The sequence below is a fragment of the Cibotium barometz genome, chromosome 63 (assembly GCF_041138505.1).
Source record: "Cibotium barometz isolate CiBa-2024 chromosome 63, ASM4113850v1, whole genome shotgun sequence".
Taxonomy (NCBI): Eukaryota; Viridiplantae; Streptophyta; class Polypodiopsida; order Cyatheales; family Cibotiaceae; genus Cibotium; species Cibotium barometz.
In genome coordinates, this window is record NC_141108.1 from 18,090,454 (window position 1) to 18,116,852 (window position 26,399).

The window sequence follows — 26,399 nt, forward strand, 5'->3', positions numbered from 1 at the left end:
CCACTTCTTTGGCAGACGTCTGGAATGATGTCATGATTGAATACATGTGAAAGGGCTCCATGGAAGGATTGGTATCTTGGTGTGAGTTCTTGGCATGATTTATGAGCTCATGGAAGGGTGGTAACCCTGGTGAGTGACTCTGGACTCATGGAAGGGTGCTTACCCTGGTGAGTACTTTTTGGTCCTGTGTGGACGACGCCTGTGAACGGGTTAGTTGGATGTACAAGATGTAAGTTGGGAGATTTCATGCACTATGTTTGTGCACCAGCATATGTATGTGAGTTGCACATGCATGGATGACTTGTTTTTGATGCCTGGACATTGCTTGGTATTTTGCCTGTGAATGTCCATGGGCACCGGGGACGCTTGGACAACCCGTGGATACGCGTGTACACCTGTTTGGGACTCATATGGTTTCCTTATGTGTTTTGCAGGTGGTAAGTGTGCACACTTAACCCAATTTATTCATTATTTCATGTTACTAAGGTTTATTGGGTGCAGGGTTCATATTCACTTAAAGTGTGGGCGGACACACTTATAATTTTATAAGTGAGTTCACATCACGCTGGACTATTTTTAATGAACCAAGGCCAATTATGAGAGATGGGCACCCGGGCACTCCCAAATCGCTCCACGAGTTGCTATTCTGGGTGTGGGAGGGCCAAAGTGGGCAAGCTCTAACTTGTAGAGCACTCATCTGAAAAGCGTGGGCTGTTAGGAGCTGTTTGGACAGGAAAAACAGCAAGTGTACTCATTTCCATGAGCTACAGGTGGAGTACATGCCAAGAGCAAGAGTCCCAGGGTTGGCTGGCTGCTATTTCTCTCTCTTTATTGGGCTGGCCGATTGCATCTACAGGGCTGCAGGCTGTTAGATTTGTTTCTAGAAGTTGGTGCATGGCTGTTGGGACTGTTTTTGTGCTACTCTGTTGAGAACAGGGCTTGGACGGAGTGAACAGAGCCTCAATAGGAGCTGGCTGACTGTTGTAAGGGCCATTATTGGCTATTTTTTTACAGGTTTGCAGGAGGTTTCTCTCGACGAAACTTGAGCAAACATGTCCCTAGACAAGTACTAGGCTTGGGGATGTGATCTGGTGGAACCTGTGGGTGGCCAGTGAGCCAAAACCATGGCTGGTTACTGTTTTGCAGGTTTGGGACAGCACTTTGTTAGAGGGTTGGTGACCGCTCTATCAAAGTATAGGAGTGGTTGGTGATCTCTCTACCCTGGTTGGTGACCGAGGGTATTACTACAGGAGTGGTTGGTGATCGCTCAACCTTGGTTGGTGACCGAGGGTGTTGCAACAAGAGTGGTTGGTGACCGAGGAGTTGCAAGTATTGTGTTTACCTATGTTTTCACAGTTGGATAAATCTGGTGTCGGCTGGATGAGTGTGTACTCTCCGGGCATCCGCATCTTGTACATATAAATACTTCTGTTGATAATAAAGATACCTCGGGGTTTTTTTTGGGGGGGGGGGGGGTGGCTGGCCCAACTTCAGCCCCTAGTGCTGTGTCATGTGCAATTTGGTTTATGTTTGCAGGATGTATATGCTCATGTAATGTTTCACAATGATGGTAATCATGTATATGACAGGAATGGTTGATGTATGTATGCTGTTTTGGTAGTGAACTGGTTCCGTATACACGTGCCCGTTTGTGACACCTACATTCCCTTAACAGATCTAGGTGTGCATATTGGCTCCCGAAGTTGGCTTCTAAAGTGCTTATAGATTGCATGATGGTTCACTCGATGTTTGGTCTTCTTCATCCTTGCGGTTGGCATTCCACACTCCATCGTTAGTAACATAGAGAGGGTCTCTTGAGAGGGAGGGGATCAGAGAGGGAGAGACACCTACAGAGGCAGATTACAGACTTCTTTCGACCAGAGATTGAGCAGTCAGGCCAGCAGGCATTGCAGCTAGCCCCAGAGTATAGCCGCACCAGAGGTACACCGATTGATCAGGCTATAGAGCTGGGGCGGTCCAGGCACCCCAAGATGAGAGGCCCATCTTGACACCGGCGGAGACTACAACAGAGGATCAGGACCATACTAGCACGGCATGGGAGACGTCCAGTCAGAGTACTCACCATGGAGGACATTGAGGATATCCGCCATCGACCGATGAGAGACATCTTTGGATAGTGATGTATATGATGCTTACCTTTGTTGTTGGAGTTTTCCTTCCCAGATGTTATCCATTAGGAGCTTCTAGTACCTTACTTTTCCTCATAGTTGTTGTTTCAGTTTTAGTTAGTTGTTTAGTTGTTTTAGCTTTTCTTACACAGACATTGTATCAGATCCACCAATTGTTGTAACCTTTTTGGTCTCATAGGTCATTTTGGCCTTTTGAAGACGTTAATATATCATTTCATTATATATATATATATATATATATATATATATATATATATATATATATATAACGCATCTAACACGCCTCTAACGTCTCTAAAACATACGAGTCTTTTGAGGCGCGTACCATACCCGCCTTGTACCAAACGCCTCTAACAACCTTGACCTTTATATCACCTCACCAAAAAGGATGTAAAATTTCGATAGACAGAGAAGGAAGTGGAAGCTTTCAACAAGCTTAAGGAAAAGCTAACCACTGGTCCAGTTTTGATTCTACTAGATCTACATAAGTCTTTTGTGGTACAGTGTGATGCATGTGGGAATAGCATTGGAGCTGTTCTTATGCAAGATGGACATGTTATTGCTTATGAGAGTAGAACTTTGTCACCGGCAGAAAGGAATCTACAAGTATATGAGAAGGAGCTTTTTGCGATGATTCATGCTCTTTCTACTTGGAAGCATTACCTTCTTGGGACTGATTTCATTGTTCAGAGTGATCATCAGAGTCTACGATACTTCCTTACTCAAACGAAGCTCTCAGAAAAGCATATGAGATGGGCAAACTTTTTTTCCATGTTTCATTTTCAGATTGTTCATGTGGATGGCAAAAAGAATGTGGTTGCGGATGCCTTATCTAGGAAACCACATGTGGCCACCGTCTCTATTATCTTTCATCATGAACTTGATGATATGCGAGAACAGTATGCTTGTGACACAGATTTTGAGCGGATTTTTGATCGTTTGACTGAAGGAGAGCTAGTTGATCATTTTTCTCTCAAGGAAGGATTTTTGATGATGCAAGACAAATTATGTGTCACATCTCAGTTGAGGCAGAAGGTTTTGACAGAATGCCATACTCCGCCTTATGCAGGCCATCGTGGTATTGAGGCTACAGTAAAAGCTTTGGAGGCATTCTTTTATTGGCCTACTATGCGCAGGGAAGCTGATGCTTTTGTTTGTGATTGCATCATTTGCCAGAAGGTGAAGTATGACCGTCAAAAGACTCCTGGGTTACTTTATCCTTTGTCTATTCCAGATAGACCGTGGGAGAGTATTGCTATGGTTTTTATCTTTGATCTTCCTAGGACAAAGAGTGGGAATGATGGCATCTAGACTATCGTGGATCGTTTCAGCAAGCAGACCCATTTCATCCAGTCAGGAAGAAGATTAATGCATAACAAATGGTGAGGATATTTTTGACAAATATCTTTAAGTACCATGGGATGCCCACATCTATTGTTAGTGACCGAGATCCTCAAATGACGAGTTTATTTTGGAGAGCATTGTTCAAGAACATGAAGACTTCGTTGAAATTATCATCGTCTTTTCATCCACAAACAGATGGGCAATCGGAAATTGCCAACTCCGTTGTATTTGATCTTGTAAAGTGTTATGTTTCGGATCATAAGAAGTAGTGGGAAAAGTATCTTCCTTTGGTGGAGTTTGCTTACAATAACACCATTCACACTTCGACAAGTAAGGCACCTTTTGAGATTGTGGAAGGCGGGAAGAAAGTACCTCCGATCCTGCATACAAAAGATAAGATCTTCGAGGCAAATCGTTTTGTGGAGAATATGGATGAGACTTACAAAAATGTCAAGTTGGCTCTTCAAAGGACTCAAGAGAAACAGAGGAAAGTAGCAAACCTTCACCGTCGATCATTGGTTTTTGATTAGGTGATTGGGTGCTTTTGAGATTTGAGAAGGCTAGACTCAGGAAAATGAAGGGTAATTAACACTTATATCCTAAACTGAGTATGCGGTACTATGGGCCTTTTCAGGTGATTGAGAAGATGAGTGATGTTTCTTATCGTCTTCAGCTACCGGACCATTGGAGGATTCATAATGCATTCCATGTGAGTCTTCTTAAACCTTTCAGAGGTGAGGTGCCTACAGATGAGGTTGATGAGACACAACCAGAAGTCGAAGAACTAGATGAGATTCTTCAACTGGAACAGATTTTGGCACATAAAGAAAGAAAAGTCAGAGGAAAAGTTTCACGTCGATATCTGGTGAATTTTGTGAACTAGTCACCTATGGATTCGAAGTGGATGGAGGAGGGTGACTTGGCAGATTCACCGAGGATACTACAACTTTACCTCGAGGCTTTTGGTTTGGAGCCTACGATAGAAAGTGCTTCAACAGGTTCAGCTGTGGATTTTGGAGTACTACCTGTTACTCAAGAGGGGGATGACTCCGCTCCTTTGTCACAGAGTTCACTTGGATGAGATCTGGAAGTCGCTTGGTATTCTTATTAGCACACCCAAGATACTGAACTGACAGTATATAGATATGCATCAGTGTTTACTCATGTTCATGATGTACTGCTGATCGTGGGTCTTATGGGATGGCCATGAGCGGAGCACGTAAAGCATCTAGGGGGACATGACTTTTCACGAGGTGGATGCTCTTGATTTATGTTATTCAGATGTTCTCTTTCAGTTGGCAGGACATAGCATTGGCCTCTTAGGTTCTGTTTCAGTTTGGCAGATCCTTTGTATGAACAATCGACGACGATTGCTTTGTTTTAAGAGGGGGGTATGTTACAGGATTGAGTATTTTACCTCTTTTCTTAAGCACTGTGATTATGTTTAAGCATGTTTAACATTCACTGATCATGTTTTATTCTGTATGTGCATGTGTAAGATTGTACACGTGTGGATGCAGATACATGTTTGGTATGTGTGTGCATGCTCATGTGTTTGTTCATGTGCATGTATATGTGTTTTACACTGATTGATCGTGCAATTGAGCTTGGGCGGTCGAGACGCCCACGACTACGGAGGAGGGCATCCCAGCATAGACGGAGGTTGCAGCGGCGGATTCGGATTATTCTTGCGAGACATGCGGGACACCCAGTCAGGGTGCTGACTACAGAGGATATTGAGGAGATCCGCCAGTGTCCGATGCGGCACATATTATGAGATGGAGGCACCTCCATAGTGTACCCCCTCGTCCCACATGATATTGTATCCCCTCCCTGTACTCCACTCACCTCCATAGCGTACCCCCCCCCCCCCCCCCCTCACTATATTCACACCCTAGAAGGGTGTTTTCTGTTAACCTTCCAGTTCCAGTTTCATTTTCTAGGTGCCAGTAGTATCATCTTTATTTTTCATTTTCTGGTTTTTTATCCAGACATTGTATCAGATCCACCATGATGTAACTTGTTGGTCTCGTAGGTCACTATGGCCTTTTGAAGACGTTAATATAACATTTCATTTCATTTCATTTCATTTCTTACCTTGTTGCAGGTGCAACAGGTTCCTTCTCACTCAAGGCAATCCTGTGGGGCAGTCCTCCAAGCGTAGCCAACGCAGAAGGTGATGTGGCATAGCCATGTGGCACAGGTACATGCAGCTGACGTGGCATAGGCAGCTGACACGTGGCACAGCCTGGTTGGACTGCAGGTGCAATCGTGTGGCTGATGCAGGCGATGACAGGCGCACATGTGGCTGGCTGCAGGCGATGTCAAGCTAGCGCACATGAGACGGTTGATGCAGGCGGGCGCTGCCACGTGGGCGAGCTGGCGCATACCCAAAACGCGAAGGCATCGGGCAGCAGTTAAATGCAAAGAAAGAAGCGATGGAGAAAAAGCGCCGGGCAGCCCAAAACGCAAGAGCGTGGATTTTCGAAAAAGAAATCGCTAAGTGCCATGTGTATTTTTTTTAATTAAAAAAAAAGAGAGAGAGAAGCCTTCGAAGAGTTTATTTTTTTTCAATAAAGGAAAGCACTCCTAGAAGTTTTTCTCTTAAGGGGGAAAAGCTATGCTTTTCACCCCCAATCTTGTATAAAAAGGGGGCCAAGGCTCTTGTTTCCCTAACAACACAAGCTGGGTGAAAGTTCAAGGAGATCTCCTCCACGTGAAGCAAGGAGGCATCTTCTCGGGAATTGTACAAGGGCTACGCCGACTTCAAGTGATAAATAAATACCTGCGGGGGCGCCACGCTTTGGGGCCAATTGGTCTTTTGTGCAGGAGCACTCTAGCTCCACTTATTCTTTTTCTTCTTCTTCCAAGTTTATTGTTCCAGTTCATAAAGAGTCTTAAGTGTGATTAAGTGTGCTCACCGCCCGTCAAGATTCTGAAGGCTGGTTTTAGGGCTTACTTGCGTTCAACATCATCTCCTGATACTGAGCCAAGAGTCAAACCCAATTGGAAGGTTGAGGTTCGAAATTTCGCATAGTAAACTTGATGTTGGTATCCAACCCTTGAGGATGTGCTTAAACTTTTATTCCTTGGATTTTTCCAACTGCTGTGCCATGGTGATGACTTTGTTGGAGTAAGTCAGCACAAGTGACCCATTCTGGGAGAGTCGGTAAAACTTGTTCTCAAGATTGGTAATGTATTGGGGTGGAGGAATCTCAGGCTGAGAGGTAGGAGAAAGCTGTGATCCATGCGTATGGCATAGTAAAGGGACATTAGTTCATTGTCCTCTACGACATGGGCAGCTATGAGGACGCCATCTCTCCATAGTTGGCTGCTAAGATGGTATGTACCTTAGTACCATACCATCTGGTTGTGGACAGGTTTATACTTGCCACATCCAATGAGACTTCATTGTTTCACCACTTTTGGGGTGTGACATGATTCTCAAGTCTCGATATCCAGTGGTTTTGGGAGTTTGTGCCCATTCCTGATGGGCGGTAGAACAGCTTCACTATTGTTGACGGTCTATCATAATTTGTGGGGATAGGAGCAATCCCGGGATTCCACTCATTTCTCATCTCTAGGCCCGACGACCAAGTAGAAAAGGAGCTGAGTGTGTGTTGATCTATGTCCACAATCAAGAGTCTGTTGTTCAGACATCAAAATGCAATGGGTGGTAGGTCTCCTTCCACGATTTGAAGACATCATGTTGAGGGATGACCTCCCGCCTAAGTTCCCACCCATACGTCTTGAGGATCATCGGATTGAGTTGGTCCCAGGGGCAGGCTGTAAGCCCGGCGAGGCGTGGCGTGAGACAGACTCAACCACGTGCCCAAGAGATAGAGATATAGAGAGACAGGGGAGAGAGAGAGAAGGGAATAGGGATCTTACACAATACACCACACTGAGCGGGGAATAGGCCCCGCCCCCTTTCAGGAATTTATTCATGAACTATCCACGGGCACGTTGGCCATGATCAATACAACCAATGAATACAAAATCAAACAAATATGTTGGTGTAGAAATCCAAGTCGATGTCGTGGCACAAGATCTCTGATGCCGAGCACTCCAAGGGGGTGAGACACAAGAATCTCTCACCGGGCTAGTACCAGATTCAAGTCCAAGTTCAGACCCAAGTCCAAGTCCAAGTCCAAGTTACATCAACCTTCTTTCCATGATAGATCTCTCCAAATTAGCCTGTATGTTTGAAAAGCAACTTGGGACCACAAAAGCAATCCTACTTTTTGTGATAGAACTCTCTGAAATAGTTTGAATGGTTGAAAAGCAACCTTGAGCCATAAAAGCAATCTGCTTTTCGCGATAGAACTCTCTGAAGTAACATGTGGATATGGAAAACACCCTTGGTTCACAAAAGCAACATGCTTTCCACGACCAAACTGTCCAAAACATCTCTGAATCCACTTGTCCAATAGCGGGCAAGTTCTGGGATGAAAAGCACCATAAAAGCACGCGATAAACCTCGTTGCTTTTCTTATATAGCTGCCGTCTAGCCTTGTATTCCCTGTTTTCAGCACTTGGGCAGCCCATAGAATCAACGATGATATCTGGAAACTTGTACAAACATGCGACCAGCCTATGTAGGCGTGCACGCTGCCATAGGCGGCTGTTTACAGCTCTGTCCAGCCCTGTGGGTCAGTGCTTCAGTCAAAAACAGCATGTAAGAAGGATGCTTTTCAGCCCAGGAGCCTCAGATATCAACGATCAGTATGTGTGCTTTCCTTGCAAGTGATTAGCCTTGAAAACTTGCTAGGAGAAGGTGAAGGTTCTGGCTGAGGCAGGCAGTGCGCACAGGTGCAAGGTGCACAGAAAGAGGGCGCTTTTGAAAAGCTTGATGATGGTGATGTGATAACGATGAAGACGGTCTTCACACACTCCACGATCTCCCTTGTGATGCTACAAGAGAGGTTCAAACCTTTTTATACTTGCTCAGCTGTCAACATCTCAATGCCTTATCTTTGACGAATGGCTTTGTTCTTGATGGTACTTCTGCAGGGCCTGTCACATGTGTTAGATATAATAAATGCATACTTACCTTCTCTAAAAACTAGACAGAAGCTAGTCAACAAACAAGTATGCATCATTCACGTCTACTGGGTACTCTAGGTACTGGCCAGGTAGTCTGAAGCCTAGTGGACTATCACATGCCATAAAACCGAGCATTGTCCACACATCAAAAACAACACACAAAGTCAAAGAAATTCAAACATACATCAGTATGCAATGCACAAGTAATGATCCTCGTGTTTATGGATTGTCTTGTGTGGTTTCATACCGTGCTGAGCTATCTGGTTCTCGAGGGAAACCGCTCAGACTATCGCTCAAGGCCATATGGTCACTAGGACCGCTCGAGAGTTCATCAACAGTTATCTAGGCCATTTGGTCGCATTGACTGCTTGACTATGAAATCCAAAATAGTCATCTGGGCCATCTGTCTGACCAGACCACAGGTGTCACAGCTTTTAGCTAGGATACATTTGTTCATGACCTAAAGACCAGATTTCTCCCTCCCCAGTATATGACTAGCCTGGCAAATGAGTTCTATGGACTTAGATAGAACGGGTCACCGGTGCTTTAGTTTTTCGGAAAGGTTATAACTTTAGCACAATAGTTAGGGTTATCTGAGCAGGCCAAGATGGATCAATTCATTCGTGGATTAGATCTTAATATCTGGTTCATAGTTCGTAACTTTGAACCTAGTACATATGACCGGGCTTTGACTTTGGCTCAAAATGAAGATGAACGGAGGCAAGCCCAAGTAGTCGTCATAGTCTAGTACCAAACCCCAGCAATAGGAATCTGTTGCACAACCAGGGAAAGGTAATGCATCTTCTAAAGATGCTAAGAAGGATGGGAGTAATAGCTCTAGTTGAAGCTTCCGCTCCCCCCCCTCCTCGCGCTGCAGCTTGCACGCTCACCCCTTCCCTGCCTCCTATCTGCCCTCGCCTCTCCCCCGCCTCCTCTTTAGCGCCCCCCCGCCTCTGTTCATTGCCGCCAGCCTCCCCCCCCCCCCCACGCCTGTGCTCTTTCGCGCCCCCCCCCCCCTTCGCCTGTGCTCGTTCGCGCCAGCCCCCCCTCCTCTGCTCTCTTTTTTTCACGCCCCCCCCCCCCCCCCCCCCCGCTCCGTCTCTCTTCTGCCCCCCCCTGCCTTTGTTTGTAATCCCCTCCCTTCACTTTCTTTCCGCCCCCCTTTGTTCTTCCCCTCTTCCGTCGTTCCTCGCTCCGGCGTTTGTGCAGCTCGGTTCCTGCAGGGCTTCCGTTTACGCTTCGCCTTTGACAAAGCTTCAGACACTGATGGAGGCTCCTCCCGCCCCACCTCAGAGGGACTCTTCCGCAGCCCCCTCGCCCGCCCCTGAGGATACCCCCATCAGGCTTTCTCTTTCGCCGGAAGAGGAAGCGAGCCTCGCCGCAGAGGTGGAACGCCTCCAGGCACATTCCACCATCTGCCGTATAGTCGGCACTCGCCCCAGCAGAGGGGAGATCCGGGATCTTCTCCAGGCCCGCCGCCTTCTCGCAGATGTGGGCAAGATCCTGGACGTTCAGCTAATGGGCCACAAACACTACCAGATCGAGTTCGAGACAGCCCAGAGCGCGGCCCAGGTCCTTGCCATGAGTCCCCTGGACATCAGGGGCGCTTTGGCCTTCTTCAGACCTTGGCAGCATGGCTTCGACCCAGCAGCGGCGGCCGAGCAGGGAGAGCGCCTTTTTCGTGTCACAGTTTGCTTCCCTGGACTCCGCCGCGAGTACCTTCCGCTCCTTTCTAGGATAGGGGCATTGGTGGGCTCGGTGCTTGAGACTGGCCCCACAGCAGCTTCAATGGTGGCTAGAGCAGCTGGCCTGCCTTCAGTCAGGGTTTTGGTTCCTGACATCTCCTCCCTTCCGAAGGTCATTCAGCTACCTAGGATAGGGGGGGATGGATTGATCAGAGAGTGGAGTTCTCGGGGCTCCCGAACCAGTGCTTTATATGCAGGCAGGTCGGCCACCTGGCCAAGGCCTGCCCTCGCAGGAGACCCCGACCTTCACCACAGCAGCAGGCCCGCGATGGCCGCCCACAGATGCGGCTCGGCAGGCAGCCTCCGGGACACCTGCTCAGCCCACGGAGACTTCGGATTGGCAGCTTGGACAGGGGCACCGTAGAGGGAGACAACCACAGCAGCATGCCCAGAGGCCGATGCAGCAGCAGTCACAGTCTCAGCATTAGTGGGTTCCAGTGAGGAACAGCTTTGCTCCCCTCGAGGAGGACACCCCAGCGCAGTCTGAGGATATGGAGATGCCAGCACCCCCTCCTTCGCCCCGACCCCCCCCTCCCCCGTCCCCCCCTCCCGCCTCGCTTCCGCCTTCGCCTCCTCCCGTTCCCACTCCGGTTTTGTCAGCAGCTCCTTCCCCACCCCTTCCCCCCCCCCCCCCCCCCCTCTCCCCCTCCGCTCGCTTCAGCTCCCCGGGAGGCCTTGGCAGTACCCTGGCGCTCACCTGCTGTCCAGCGGGCACTGAGCACCGACCTTGCTCGAGCTCCGCAGAGGAGACCTACCATGCCGATTCGGGCTTCACGGATATCTTCTATCCGCAGTCGGCTGAGTAGGCTCGACCCTCGACAGCGCTCGGAGGCTTTTGACTACTCCTTCACTTGGATTTTTGAAGTAGAGGGCCCCCATGAGCCAGCACCCATCAGAGTGCATGTGGTGATACCTCCGGCCCGAGGGGAGGAGGCACTTGATTCAGCGGTGGCCTTCTCCTTCCCTCTTTGCGGCACTAGTGACCGGGAGTGGACTCTGGATCTCGCTCTTAGCATTTTGAAGACTCAGGCAGTTGAGTTTTCTCACCATGTGAGCGATCTGGAGGTGACAGACGTGATAGGCCGACTCTGGGAGCTGGCTCACTTCTTTGATTCCGGGAGTGCGGATGCCTCCGGGGTTCGCCACTTAGTGGTTCGCATAGTGGCAGACCTAGCACGCGACCCTGTATATGTATGTATACATGAGGTTGCTCTCTCTGAGCGGGAGGTAGTCGCCATGGGACACAGCCACTGGTGCCTGATCTGAGATTCTTGCAGCACACCGGGTGGGCAGATTCGTAGCCGCTCGGATGGGGACTATTCTCCATCCAAGCCGCTTGTGAAGGCCCGCCGTATGGCTGAGATAGCCTCCACCTCAGCAGGTCATCCATGAGGATCATCTCATGGAATGTGCAGGGCCGTGGCGGCGCACACTATGTACGCTATCGTGGATGCTTGAGGCAGGAGCTTCAGAGATGCCTGGTTGGGGGCAGTATTGATATTCTGATGATGCAGGAGCACCATTTGAGTGAGAGCAGGATTCAGAGATATGGTTCCGTGATGCCTGGCAGATGGGACACATTTCGGTCTGCTGGGTTTGGCCCCTTGGGTGGGCAGGGAGGAGTATGTATGGTCATTGCAGATGCATGGCGGCAGGCCATTGTGGATCGCGGGGTCATTGTGCCGGGTAGAGCACAGTATGTTATTCTGAGGATGCATGATGAGCTCTTTGGCGTGCTCAATGTCTATGCGCCTAACCATGCTAGTGCCAGAGCAGAGTTGTGGACCCTTGTTACAAATTCATTGCCCGAGGCCGCACATTGGTGTGTCGGAGGAGACTTAAACATGCTTGAGGACCCGGCCGATAGGGTGGGAGGCAGTCATGTTACCGTGCATGGCACGGAGCTTGCAGCTTGGGAGCGATTTTGCATGACACTGCGGATTACTGATGCATGGCAGCATGAGGCTCTCTCTCGCTCTCAGGACAGTCTTAGTTTTTCTCGGTCGGATCGCCGGCAGGGAGGGACTAATCTATCACGGATTGATCGCTTCTATGTGGGCGACGGGCTCGGGGAGAGTGGGGGCTCCGTTGGCATTCTCGCTGGCACTTCTTTTTCCGACCATGCGCCGGTTATTTTGACACTTGAGGAGGGGACTCGGGAGACCAGCTTGCAGTTGAGGATCCCAGAGAGGATACTTACAGATTCCAGTCTTTCTGAGGACATTGAGAGGATATGGCATGATAGCCAGAGCTCTGACCTAGATGCAGCAGGCCAGTGTGCCCAGGGACTCATAGAGCTTAGCTCTTTTTTGCACGCTGTAGCCTTGACACGGCTGGGAGAGACACGAGAGCGGGAGCGCCGCTTGAGGCGTAGCCTTGCTTCGCTCCAGCGCCTTCACGAGCAGCAGCCTACATGTGAGTGGGTGGCGTCCCAGCTGAGCCAGGCACGCCAGGAGGTTAGAAAGGCAGAGGAGCAGAGACATGAGTTCTACTATCATCGCCAGGCCTCATAGTGGATGCAGCTTGATAGAGTGACTGGGGAGTTCTTTGAGATTACCGGACCCCGCCATGCTCGAGCAGGTGTACGCCAGCTCAGGAGACAGGACGGCTCGTTAGCCACTGAGCCCGGGGAGATTAGAGCCATTGCCACTGAGTCCATGTGCAGAGGAGGGCCACAGATCGTATGCGCACAGTTCTGGGTGAGCCTCTTTCAGAGGATGAGCTGGTTGAGGCTTTGAGGGTCCTTCCGTGCCACAGTTGCCCTGATGGAGGGGATGCTTCAGCTTGATCTCTATGCGTAGAACTTATCAAAATATTCCTTTTTTATAATGATTTTAAGTGAGTTTTAGCTCTTAGGAACCAAAGCCCTTTTGCACATAGATTAGCCCTTATTTCTTATAGAACTCTTTAATAGAGCTGTCTATGAAGGATTCCCCCCCACTTGGAGCACAAACACCATTGTTTCCATCCATAAAGCAGGAGACCCCATGGATCTGAATAATTACAGGACTATCATGATTGACCTTTCAATGGCCAAGATATATGGGGCAGTACTAGAGTCTAAGGTCAGCTTCCTAGCAGAGAGGCTTGGACACAGAGCATTGAGGTTGGCAGGCTTCAGCAAAGGCTGCCCTCCTAATATTTGTGAAAGCAAGCCAGGTTAGAGTCTTTCCAGAGTTCTTCTTTCAATTCGGAAATGCTGCAGCTCTTGCAGCACTCAGCTTGGCCTTCATTTCAGCATTACTATGGTTGTCCATCTACTGTTCAAGTCTCTCTCCCACCTTTGCTATAGTTTCGAACCTTCTCTTAATGGGTTTGTGGGCTTCTGTGTTGGCTTAATACATTCATCTTTCCGATGGTAGGAAATTGAGTGCTTTCAATATTATGGCTTTGGATGCTCTTGCATACATGCAAAATGGTTTAAATTCCTCTGATTTGATTTGACAAAAGCTAGGTTTCTATTCTTGAGTCAACTTTCAAAGGTTTTTTCATGTGCAAAATAGATGGTATATATTTTTGATAGTGATAAAATCATATCATTCTGAAATCCAGCAGTTTATCACTTTGGATTTTCCTCCAGTATCAAACAATGAGATAGATATCACTCCTTTGATGTGAAGTAATGTTATTGTTCCCTTGCAAGATTCAATCAAACTTTCTCTCCTTTCTTAATACCCCATCCGTTCCTCTCTTTTCCCTTGTCTATTTAAGTACTGCTTTTCTTTTTATTTGCTGAATCAGGTCAATAAGCTGCCTAAACATCGAAGGAGCAAAAGTGTTTTTAGGGAGCGCTTCGAGGTAGGGAATGCCATATTGTTCAGTAGGGTGGCTGCAAAGGGAAGTAACATGTGGAAATGCACTGAATAGATGTTGAATTTTTAATGTCGTCAGAATCATACAGGCAATGAACCTTTCAACCAATTCCAGTGGCATCAATTTCTGTGCAGATGTCGTCGTCATCTCTGAACTTCCCATTTGCAATTGCAGGACAGGTTGCACACTTTGGCGAGACCTAGAACTGAAGTTTACAAGAAGTTGGCAGAGTTAAAGGCTATTTTGGAGAGGGAAAAACTACAGCAATGCTCTTTCAAGGCAAAATTCCGAGAACTTGTATTTGCTCCGTAATGCAATTAGAATTTCATAAAAGCACAACACTCCATAGAGACAGTCGTCTATCACTCTCTAGATAACTGCATTGGCAAAGAAGAAGATAAAGAATCATGAGAGAGCCTATGCTCAGCTGCAAATTTTCACTTTGGAGACTTTACACACAAATCCCCAAACTGTAATTCACATGTCCAATCTTTTTTTTTTTGGCAGAAAAGAGACATCTATTAACTATGAATAGACCATATAAAATCACGGCTAGAAGTCCACATTGTGGAATCTTCCATTTGATAGCTAGCTGGAATAACAAAAAATATGTTTACCAAAAAGTGCTGTAGGCCATAACTTTTAGATTAGAGTCCATTGACTGAAGTTGTTTCTCATAAGCCAACTAACCAGCTGTATTTGCATAGGCGTCTCTTCAATAGTCTCCCTCGTCTGAGTTAGACAAGCTAACTATTAGGTATGTGGCACTTACCAGGGTGAAAAGCGAGTCAAAAAGGTTGCATCATCTTGGGAGAGGGATTGGAGCCTCTGAACTGTGTGTGAGCATTGTGTAACTGTGATTAGCTTGGGGCAGTACTAATCATTTTTCTGGCTATTAAAATAGCAGTACAGAGACCAAGTTCTTGTAGCCATACAATGTGTCAAGCTGGCACCTTGTGCTCATCAGGATGCAACCTGTCAAGCTTGCACCTTCTGCTCATTTTTCTGTCTGCATCCAACAAATTCTATTCAGCTGGGAGATGTTTGGTAGCTTGGCCCAGCTAACTTAGGTGCATAAAAGGTGATAAATGACAATCAGACCAACCACTCTTAGCTGCTCTCATGTTATTTGCGCAATTTGGTCTGACATCAAACCCTGGTTGCTTTCTCAAAAAAGATGTCGGCAGGTCCATGTCCTGTGAGCTTGAATAGACTGCAAATCTGAAAGTGTGGGAAAATAGGTGGTCTAAGTTCTCTTCATCTCTCACTGGACTTTAATGATATATCAAATGCTTGGCTGGTCAGTTTGGAGAGGACCTTGGGCTAATTATGCATAAATGTTTTGTTTTAAAGTAGGCTTAGGTTTGTACGTATTGCAAATTAGGTCAAGGCAAGTGCAAGGTCGTTTCCCAACGTGTTTAATTTTTTTTTCTTTTATGACAACAGCCCTTGGTTGGAAGGAGGCCAGACCCTGAATCATTGCATTCTGCACCTATTTTTCAAAGGATTATGGAGATGCAACAACGACTTGAATTGAGAAAAAGAGTATGTGCTGCTGGTATAGAAACAACTAATTGCAGCTGTGACATTCCTTGAAGGCTGTGCAGATTTTGACATTTTGGTTCATGATGTTTGTATGTGTCTTAAAAGATCAACTTACCAACTTTCTCCAAATCCTTAGTTTCCCGGTTCATGTTGTGCTCCGGTTGTTCTTCTCCTTTTGGTTCATGAGATTAGGCCTTCATAGCTTGTTATCAATAACAAGGAGATTTCTACTAAGAAATGAAGTACGAAAAATAGTTCAAAGGTGTCAAATCATTCCAAAAAGGGGGAGCCATCCACATAAAACAAGAAGGCATCCCTAGGGTAGATATGGGAGGGGCTGGATTTTATTTCAGGTTCTGCCGCGTGCACCTTGGATGCGGGCCTCAACGAGATCAGCAGCTTTTTGTAGGAGGCAGCACATAGCAGATTGGAGGGATTTCGTGAGCAAGAGAGGAGCATTCAGAGGGGTCTTGCTTCTCTCCAGCATCTTCAGGAGAGTTCCCCTGATAGTCCGTGGATTGAGAGTCAGCTTGCTACCACCCGTACAGAGATCACATCCATGGAGGAGAGGAGAGTGGAGAGCATATACCATGTGAGAGCTTCCTTATGGAACCAGGCCGGAGATAGAGTCATTGGGGAATTCTTTGAAATTGCAGGCCCTCACAGGCGGAGAGATGGTATTCGCAGGTTGCATGGCCAGGATGGAGCTATCGTATCTAACCCCTCCATGTGAGAGTCATTGCCACGGATTTTTTCAGATCCCTCCTCACAGGTGCCCCATTATCCTCATAGGTGGTGGACGCGTGAGAGGGTCTGGCGGTACACGAGAGAGGTGGTCCCCCCCGCTCTCCAGACCTTCTTATTGACTCCCTTCACAACAGAGGAGCTGGCAGAGGTCTCGACGGCTCTTCCTAGGGGCAAATGCTCGGGGGAGGACGGGCTTCCCACTTTCCTTCTTTCTTTGCCATTGGGATCTCATGGAAGGCGGCCTTTGAGCAGCCTTCAATGAGATTATGACTACAAGTGCCATGCCAAAGAGGTTCTTTGAGGGGTTGATTCCTAAGGAGGGTGGTGACACATTGGAGATCCAAAAGTGGAGACCCACCACCCTCCTTGGGACCGCCTACAAGATTTTGGCCAAGGCTATCAGCCGGAAACTTCAGCCTTTCCTCCCCAACACTCAGATAGGTTTTGTTCAGGATCGGAGCATTTTGGATAATATCTTCACTTTTTGGGAGGCGACAGCTTTGGCCAGGATGCGGCAGCAAGATGTCATTGTGGTTCTAGATTCTGAGAAAGCTTATGATAGAGTTGATTGGAGCTCTTTGGAGGGCGCGATGTACTGGATGGGGTGCCCAGTGGAGTGGATCCAGTGTTTTAGGTCTCTACTTAGCCTCTCACAGTTAGGTTCTCATTCAGGGAGGTGACAAATTTTCCCTTTCTCGCTCACTCCAGCGGGATTGTCCTCTGGCACCATATCTGTTCCTATTTGTCGTCGAGGTCATGAGGATTTTTCTCTTAGTTTAGGAGACGGGGCTCCAGGGATTGCGTCTCCCCATCTGTACTCAAGAGGAGCTGTTGGACTCAAGAGTTTTGCAGATGACACAGCAACATACTTATGCGGAGATGTGGGGAATCTATAGAGATTCACAGAGGCGATTGAGTTGTTTTGTCGCGTATCAAGAGCGTAGATCAATTGGCACAAGTCGTATGGTTTTTGGATAGGCTTTACACTTGCCCCGACTTGGCGTCCAACTGAGGCTTTTCAGTGAATCCTGAGGGGGACTCCACTCCGCTATCTTGGATGCTAGGTGGGCATTGATATCTCCCCGGAGCAGTAGCTAGCCCCTGTTCTTCTGAGCATTTGGAAAAAGCTTTTGTACTGGAGTTCTGCGAGGCTTTCCCTAGCGGGCCAAGTGGTGGTGGTGAACTAGGTTCTTGCCACCATGTGTTACATTACTTCTTGTTGGGCCTTCTCTCGAGCCTGCATTGGTTAGGCGAGCTTTTGAGGACAGATTTGCAGCTAGCATAGTCACAGGGGACGGACCCTTGGAACGGGGGGGCGCCGTCCCGGGAACACTGTGGGGGATGGGGACGGACGGATGTCCCCAGTTGTGGGCGTCCCTCACAAGGGACGACGTTCCGGGGACGGATCCAAGAGGGGACGGTTGTGGGGGACGGCTGCATGGGAACGCCTGCAGGTTACTGTTTGGGCAATGGTCACATTTTTGACCTTTTCTTTTGGCCGTTTGGGAGGGGCTTTTCATGGGCCTTTAGCCTTGGCCCATAGGCCTTGAGCCTTTGAGGCTTTGGGCCTTGGCCTCTCTCTTGCTTCCCTCCCTATAAGAAGACACACACACACACTCCCTCTCACACTTCAAGCTTTAGCTTCACACACACACACACACACTCCCTCCCTCAAGCGGCAAGCCTCAAGGGCCAAGGTCTCAAGTTTCAAGCTCTCACATAAGCAAGCTGTAGCCTTTCAAGACACACTCTCCCTCACACACACTCTCTCTCAAGCTTCACACACACACACACACCCCCACCCATCCTCACACTCAAGTTCTCCCTCAACTTTCAAGGCTCAAGCCTCACTCTCCTAGTAGTAGAGCTCCATCCCCTCCCCCACTCAGTGTACTTATTGCACACCCAGATTCAGCTTTTTAGTTCAGTACTTTTTCATTTTGTTGGGATGACAGAGGATACCCCATACAGGTACACCGATTTGTCTCATAGGCCGAGTTCGGTCTTTTGGAAGACGTTAATAAAATCTTTCTTTCTTTCTTTCTCTCTCTCTCTCTCTGTCTCTCAAGCTATCAAGTGACAAGGAGGCATCCATCATCCATGGCATCCTCCTCGTGGCAGTGGCTTTTCAAGTTCCAACTACCCGTAGAAGGACGACGGGATGGACATGGTGGGATGAGGTCAATCACACCCCATCCCCTCATGGAGGTGGTGCACAACCATGGACATGCAAGCTTTGCCCGTATAGGCGAGTGGGTGGTATTGACAAAGTAATTTTTAAGTGCCGTTCCTACCCCCGTCCCCGTCCCCCGTTACTGTCCCCCCGTCCCTTGTGACTATGGTAGCTAGCCTACTTCGAGCTTGGGATCACCTCAAGCCGGTCGTACAACAGTCAGATCCGATAGCCTCGTAGGAGCGTCTTCCGTAGTCCTTGATCTGGAACCCCCCCTGATCCGCTTACCCAGTGGCCACATGTTGGGGGCCCGACTTGATGTTTCATGGGGAGTGTTGAACATAGGACCTGTCAGGTCCCTTGGAGATTGGCTTGCATTCAGACAGCTTCCCCCAGAGGCTCAGGAGAGAGGCTTGCTTGGTCTCCGGGGTAGAGAGAGACTTAGCGTTGATATCGACTTTGCTATTCCCCAGGAGTGGCTGACCCCTATCCAGACCTAGAACCCCCCCCCGGGTAGTGGCTGGGCATGTTTACGAGGCATGATATTCTCTTGGCAGTTCATGGTGTGGATGAGAGCTATGCTTTGCTCACTTTTTCTATTGGACCCCATGGCAGATTAGAGAGATTAGAGCCCTCTTTGGATGACTTCAGTGGGGGCTGCACCCTTCAGAGGGTGAGGGTGATCAGATTTCAGGCAAATGAGTGGCACATTGACTCCCCGTTGGCCAAGGTAGCCAAGGAGAGGCTATGGCAGTTATGGATTTGAGAGAGAGCCGGTTCCTCACGCTCCTCCAGTGGGACCCGGGGGGAGGAGACACTGGGTACCCCTTTCTTCGCGTACACTGTGCGGCTAGGCCACAGGATTCAGATGCCCAAGGTTGAGGGCACCCTGGCAGCAGTAGTGGCACAGTGGCAGTCACAGAGCCTTTCACAACGTTTTCTCTTTGATTTTTGGAAGAGGCTCTGGGATAGCTTTCAGCCTTGAAAAATCACCCTCTTTCTTTGGCTGCTAGCGCACAGGAGTTTGGCGGTCGGCACGTGGTTGGCCATTTCAAGTCAACGAGCTGCTTGTCCGAGGTGTGACCACCCTCAGGAGTCTTAGGGACATTTCTTTGGGATTTCCCGAAGGCTCAGGAGGCTTGGCAATGATTTTTCCACATTTTCACGATGGACAGGACCTTGACCTGCATCATTTGATGGGGCATTGCTGCTTGGGTCACTGAGGCTGAGCTTGTCCTAGCCTGTGAGGAGGAAGGTGGGGGGCTAGCCCTTCAGGTCTTTCACCTTCGCATTTTGGCAGTATCAGTTCCAGCCCCATCTACTTATAATTTGACTTCGGGTTCGTGCCAGCGATGGGAGATCTGTAGTAGCATTGCAGCTTCACATATCTGGAGAGCTAGATGCAGCAAAGCCATCAAAGGCACCCACACTCCACCTGCGGATTCTATCAGGAGCATGTGGCTTGATATCATTCATACCCTCCGCGGTCAGTGTGGGAAGTTGTAGGGTGGCTGTGAGGTCCCCCTGTTCCCACCGAGCAACGGATTCGGGTACTAGCAGCGGAAGTAGCACTTCTCGCGCGGGACAGGGGTCCCACATTCGGGGCCTCGTCCACGGATATCCGGACAAGAGACTAATCCGTCGGTTTTTCCAAAACCGAACCCGGAAAAAACTTCCCTTACCGGAAAGCACGGGCGATTCCACCAGGATAATTTTTTTCTCTAACGAAGACAAGATCATTTCTGATCAAGCTGATCCAATTGTATCTTCAAGATACTAGATCAGATCAAGGAAGAAACTTGCACTTGGATCATTGGGATCAACGCTTTTTTCCCCATCAAGAGGCACAGCCGTTGATTCCTATCCATAGAACAATTACTATCCGGGACTTACTTCATCTATCGTAATAACAGAAATTGAGTCTCGGTTTACGGATCCATCAGTCCAGCCTAACCCCATCCGATCCCATGGGTTAGCCAACCGCCCAACCACTGTAGTGATGGGATCCAATTTGGAATTTGGTTAGGTTTTGTCCCGGGTACCAAGGAAAAGAGTTCCAAGGCTCCCTAGCCGGAAGTTCATGCAAACATAAAATTAGGCACACCACTTACACACCCAATATGAAATTGCCTTATTCTTAGCATCAGCTAACTTTAAAACAATCCTTTAATGAAACCATAGTACCACTGATCACAATCTTCCAATTTATCCAGTTGATTCATAATTTCCCATCAATCCTTCATCAGAGTATCTATGGCATCATTGGCAACTAGAACGCTCACCACCTGTCCACATAGGGGCCTTTTCAATAGTTCCTAGCCCATAATACTCGGCAATATGATCACTTATAAAAATTCAAGATGGACTCTCGTTGAAGATCAGCAAGATCAACCAACAGATCCATATAAAGAGCCATGGACTCATCCATATAAAGAGCCATGGACTCATCCATTGAAGACCAGCAAGGTCAATCAACCAGATCCATGCCCGGTTTCACAAAACAACTCTTACTCCTTGTTCTAATATCTTCCTCGACGCACGCGTGGGTATCCTAGGCGACCCAGAGCCCGAGCACCGTATGGTCAGCACCCTCTAGGATCCTTCGCAGGTGACCTAGCGCTTCACTCATAGGCCGCTTCCTTGGTCTCTCATCCACCGTACCGGAAGCTCACCATTTTAATCGAACCGAGGCTGGTCAAGACCTCGGTCGACCTTGCTACGCGAGACGTCCTCCATTGACTCTCCGTCAGCAGTTGCAACTTTATCAGTTAGGTCTCCACGACCTTAATCACAAGACGGTCAAAATGCTTCCCCAGCATTCTTGACATAAAACAGCCATTTACAAACAGCATTTACAAACAGTTTACAAATACAGTTTCTATATTAACTCTCATTTTTCCACATTGTTCCTCATTAATCCACATTACTTATTCCACATTCCATTTATATGTGTACTCATCCAATCACCTCATTTTCCATCTCTTCACTTCAAATTCCTTCACATCACATATCATATATTCACATCCATATCCACATCCATACATCCACATCCATATCCACATTCACATCCATACATCCACATCTACATGCTTATCTCCATTTTCACATCTTCATTTATACATCCACATCCCATATCCACATTCATACATACACATCCATATCCACATCCATACATCCACATCCACATCCACATTCACATCCATACATCCACATCTACCTGCTTACCTCCATTTTCACATCCTCATTTATACATCCACATCCCATATCCACATTCATACATACACATCCATACATCCACATCTACATCCACATACATACATACATCCACATCCACATTCACATTCACATACATCCACATCCACATTCCCATACATCCACATTCCACATTCACATCTATATATCCACATCTACATTCACATTCACATACATCCACATCCCCATTCCCATTCACATCTATACATCCACATCTACATCCACATACATACATACATCCACATCCACATTCCACATTCACATCTATACATCCACATCTACATCCACATTCACATACATCCACATCCACATTCCCCTTTATATAACCCCATATACCTTCACATCTAATCTTTTACATCACATCCATTCTCGCCCTATCACAACCCATATACATCTTATCCTATCACATACACTTCTTACCTCATCCCCCCATACACATCTTAATTCATCTTATCACCTCCTAACTTATTTCATAAGCATCTTATCACCTCTTATCACACCTCTTATCACATCTCTTATCACCTCCTAACTTATTTCATAAGCATCTTATCACATCTCTTATCACATCCTATCACATCTCTTATCTATTTATAGAATACAAGAGAATTCTTACATTTGATATAAGATTTCTTTACACATTTATTTATGAATAAATTCTATTTAAGGAGATTAATACTTTCAAAGTAAAAATCAATCTTTTATGCATCTTCCTATGCATAAATTCATTTTTAATGAAAATGACACTTTTGAATTAAATTTTAATCTTTTATGCATTTTTCTATACATAAATTCAATTTAGATGAGAATGACACTTTTGAATTAAAAAATCAATCTTTTATGCATCTTCTTATGCATAAATTCAATTTGGTAGGAATTACACTTTTAGAATAAAAAAATTTCTCTTATGCATCTAAGTTAAGCATAAAATCCATTTATGAGGAAAATCACACTTTTAGTATAAAAAGAATATCTTTTATGCATACCTATATGCATGAAATTCAATTATGATAAAAGTCACACTTTTATAATAAAATAATCAACTTTTATGCATACCTCTATGCATGAAATCCAATATGATAAAAGTAACACTTTTGATATAAAAATTTTTCCATTATGCATACTTCTATGCATGAAATGAAAATGGTAAAAATAACACTTTTGATATAAAAATTTATCCATTATGCATACTTCTATGCATGAAATAAAAATGGTAAAAATAACACTTTTGATATAAAAATTTATCCATTATGCCTAATATTAAAATTCAATTTCTCCATGATTGTAATGAAATTCTTTCAATTAATCTAGGATGATAATTCCTAGAATATGGTAGGAAGTCCTCTTTTTATGCTTTGAATGAGATTATTTTATGCATAATTTTTATAAAAATTTTGCCATAGCTCCGCTGCTATGACTAATAAATCTCAATTTTTCTAAGGGATAATGCTTATCATTAAGAAAATAATTAAAATAATCTCTAATTGGATTATCAATCCATAATGGATTGAATCATTAATATACATAAACTAAAAGCATAGAAAAAAGCCATTAATTTGGCCTCAAGCATAGCTTAATCTTGGGTTAAGGAAAAGCTTTATGAAAAGCTTGATTTGGATTGAGAACGGTTCATGAGTATGACCATTTCTTGAGTGAGAGAGAGAATTTACATAAAAATCATTAGAATTTAAACATAAATGAAAATTAACTTCAATAGCATTATGTAACTCTTCACTACTATTCAAACTTCAATAGCATAAAAAAAAACCATACCAATTAAACTTCTCAAGCTTGAGAGGGGTTGAGAAGAGAGAAACATTGAGAAATTATAGAAAGATCAATATTCACTAATTACCTTACAACTTGCTTGATTCTTTGTTCACGGTAGAGGCCCCCAACCAATCAATTGGTTAAGTATGTTGATGGAGCCACTAATGGGGATTGAAGAAAGAGAGAAGCTCCAAAAACTAGTGAATTATTAAATGAATTCACAGTTTCTGGCTTAGGTGGAGTAGAGTAACGATGCATAAACACTATATATTTTTCAACAAGGGGGAGGCTTCTATTTATAGGAAAAATTGAGCTCCTAACCAAACAAACTGATTCTAGAATTTTCTAAATCAGTTTGGTCAATATTTGACCATTTTTAGGTCAGTTAAGCTAACTTTTTGGAACTAGACTTAAATGAGGAGAGAGGAGAGATGAAATATCTCAATTTTTATGAGTTTAAAACTCATTCAAGCATGTGAAATATGCACCTCCTTTAAAGAACTCCCTTTCCTTACATATGTGTCATAATGGAATCATTTTAATATTGCTCATAGTTTTTTTACTAATAATCCTTGTACATTTTCAACTCTTCATCTTATGTGAAATATGCACCTCCTTTAAAGAATTCCCCTTCCTTACATATGTCATATTTTTAAAATTGCTCATAGTTTTTTACTAATAATCCTTGTACATTTTCAACTCTTCATCTTATGTGAAATATGCACCTCCTTTAAAGAATTCCCCTTCCTTACATATGTCATATTTTTAATATTGCTCATAGTTTTTTATTAATAATCCTTGTACATTTTCAACTCTTCATCTTATGTGAAATATGCACCTCCTTTAAAGAATTCCCCTTCCTTACATATGTCATATTTTTAATATTGCTCATAGTTTTTTACTAATAATCCTTGTACATTTTCAACTCTTCACCTCATGTGAGCATTTACTCATTTTTGGGTATTTTCTTTTTACAAGTTGGATTTATCTCCTCCCTACACATGGATTGATGCTATTGGTCCATAGGAACCTTAATTGGACCATAGTCTAAAGATTTCTGAAAATCTAGACCCTTAGACTAAGGTTCTTTATACCTATTTCCAATTAATTCCAATTGCACATTGGAAAATTCTTTTTGAATTTCTGTTTCAGGGGAACTCATCTGAATTATAAGAGATATTTTTCTATCCAAAAATATTCAAAATCTGAATATTCTCTCTCTAGAATAATTTTTCTCTCTCTAGGCTAAAATAGTTAGCAACAGGGTCTTTATATTTCTGAAGAGGGTTGATTACAGGGGAAGATACTAGACATCAAAAAGGGGTTGGGGGAGGAATCTTACATTCTACCCCACTTAAAAAACGCGAGATGTCCTCATCTCGCAACTTGTGATAATTTCGCAAGATTCACGAATATGAGACTTAGAAAAAAAAATTTAATCAAGATTAACCACCAAGATAAGTCTTAAAGAGAGCAAGATTCAAAATACGAACAAGATTTAAACTTTATTCATTCTCGGAACTTATACAGTAAAGATAGAGGAACTCTTTACACTTCCATAAGCCCATCCATCATATGGTCACAAAAGCAGTCCTCACAAGCTGCACAAGTATAAGGTAACTCATCTATGGGAATGATTCTGTGGGTTATTGCTGCGCCTATCTCAGTGGTATGAGGTGTTCTAATAAAAGGACCTCTGAGAGGCAAGCCAAAAACGGGGTAAAGGCATATCTTCTCATGAGGAAGAAAACACGCCAATAAGAAGACCCGCTCAGAAAACCCAGGATGCCTTGATCTCATGACGCAGTAGTATCGGGGACCCAAACCCAAGGCTTCAATAACCATGGCCAAGCGGACATTGTTGCGAAAGTGCTGCTGACCCCAGGGTGTTACCCTAGTTATGTTTTGATAGGTCCGCCATTTGGTTTGCGCTACAGAAGTTCCCAAGTGAGGGAAAAGTGAGCGCTCATACTGTTCTATAAAATCCTTCTTCACAGACTCATTTGCGTCTTGAAGGTGAGGAATCATTATGGATAAAACTAATTCTTGTTGCCAAGCCATGAAGGAGATTAGGAAGAAAGGAGATCGATGGGAGTAAGATTACTGTGAGCGACAAGTAAAAGTTACGACTTATATAAAGGAAGGAGCTAGCGTAACTTAGAAGCCAACGGTAACTTGCCACTGAAGTTTTACCGTCTTTCCATGATTTGGGTTTGACACATTTTTCTATAGAAGGCATTAAGAATTTTGAGATGAAGAGATAAAAGAAGCTTGTAGGCTAAGTCACCTACTTTCATTGAATTCAGATATAAGGCTCACAATATCTGGGGGATAACTTCTTAAACTCCCCAATAGATAAAGAACTTCTTTTGGGCCGTACTCGAATGAAAACCAAAACCTTGGTATCCAAAACACCGATTTTCACTTCTGAACTCATTGTTCTGAATCCTTAAAATAGGCGTGACTCCTGAGAAGTATTCTAGGAAAAGGGTCTTCCTTTTTTAAACAGAAACTTTCTTTTATTTTAGAGAGGGAATAATTATAAGATCAGAAAGGGAGATTCTTACTCCTGTATACCTCGAAGGTTGGGGAGGAATCTTACATTCTACCCCACTTAAAAAGTGCGAGATGTCCTCATCTCGCAAGGTAGAGGACAACTCTTTTTCTTAACATCCAATTTTATTTTGGGGTTCCTTATATTCTGGTCAACCCAACAGAACACTGGGATAAATATCCCTTATATAGAACTCATCATTAATATTCAGATCATATCATTCATATCTTTAACATGATAATGGTCCATTAGACCGAAAAATT

At 45.4% G+C, this 26,399-nt stretch overlaps 2 protein-coding genes across 11 annotated transcripts in view; both read left to right on the top strand.

The window, feature by feature from the left end:
• LOC147603789 (uncharacterized) overlaps positions 1 to 26,399 on the top strand; it is a 152,219-nt gene that overhangs the window by 46,249 nt on the left and 79,571 nt on the right. For all 10 annotated transcript variants that reach the window (XM_086796067.1, XM_086796070.1, XM_086796069.1 and 7 more), the window contains exons 4-6: positions 14,027 to 14,083; positions 14,273 to 14,377; positions 15,545 to 15,643. In XM_086796067.1, the coding sequence (XP_086652193.1) occupies positions 14,027 to 14,083; positions 14,273 to 14,377; positions 15,545 to 15,643 (261 nt within the window). The remainder of the gene's footprint in view (positions 1 to 14,026; positions 14,084 to 14,272; positions 14,378 to 15,544; positions 15,644 to 26,399) is intronic.
• LOC147603790 (uncharacterized) lies at positions 10,941 to 14,020 on the top strand. Its single transcript, XM_086796077.1, has one exon. The coding sequence runs from the start codon at positions 11,674 to 11,676 to the stop codon at positions 12,796 to 12,798; it is 1,125 nt and encodes a 374-aa protein (XP_086652203.1). The 5' UTR covers positions 10,941 to 11,673; the 3' UTR covers positions 12,799 to 14,020.

What these genes read in the sequence shown, in the direction of transcription:
- LOC147603790 (XM_086796077.1), top strand. Translation starts at nt 11,674, where the DNA reads ATGAGGATCATCTCATGGAATGTGCAGGGCCGTGGCGGCGCACACTAT.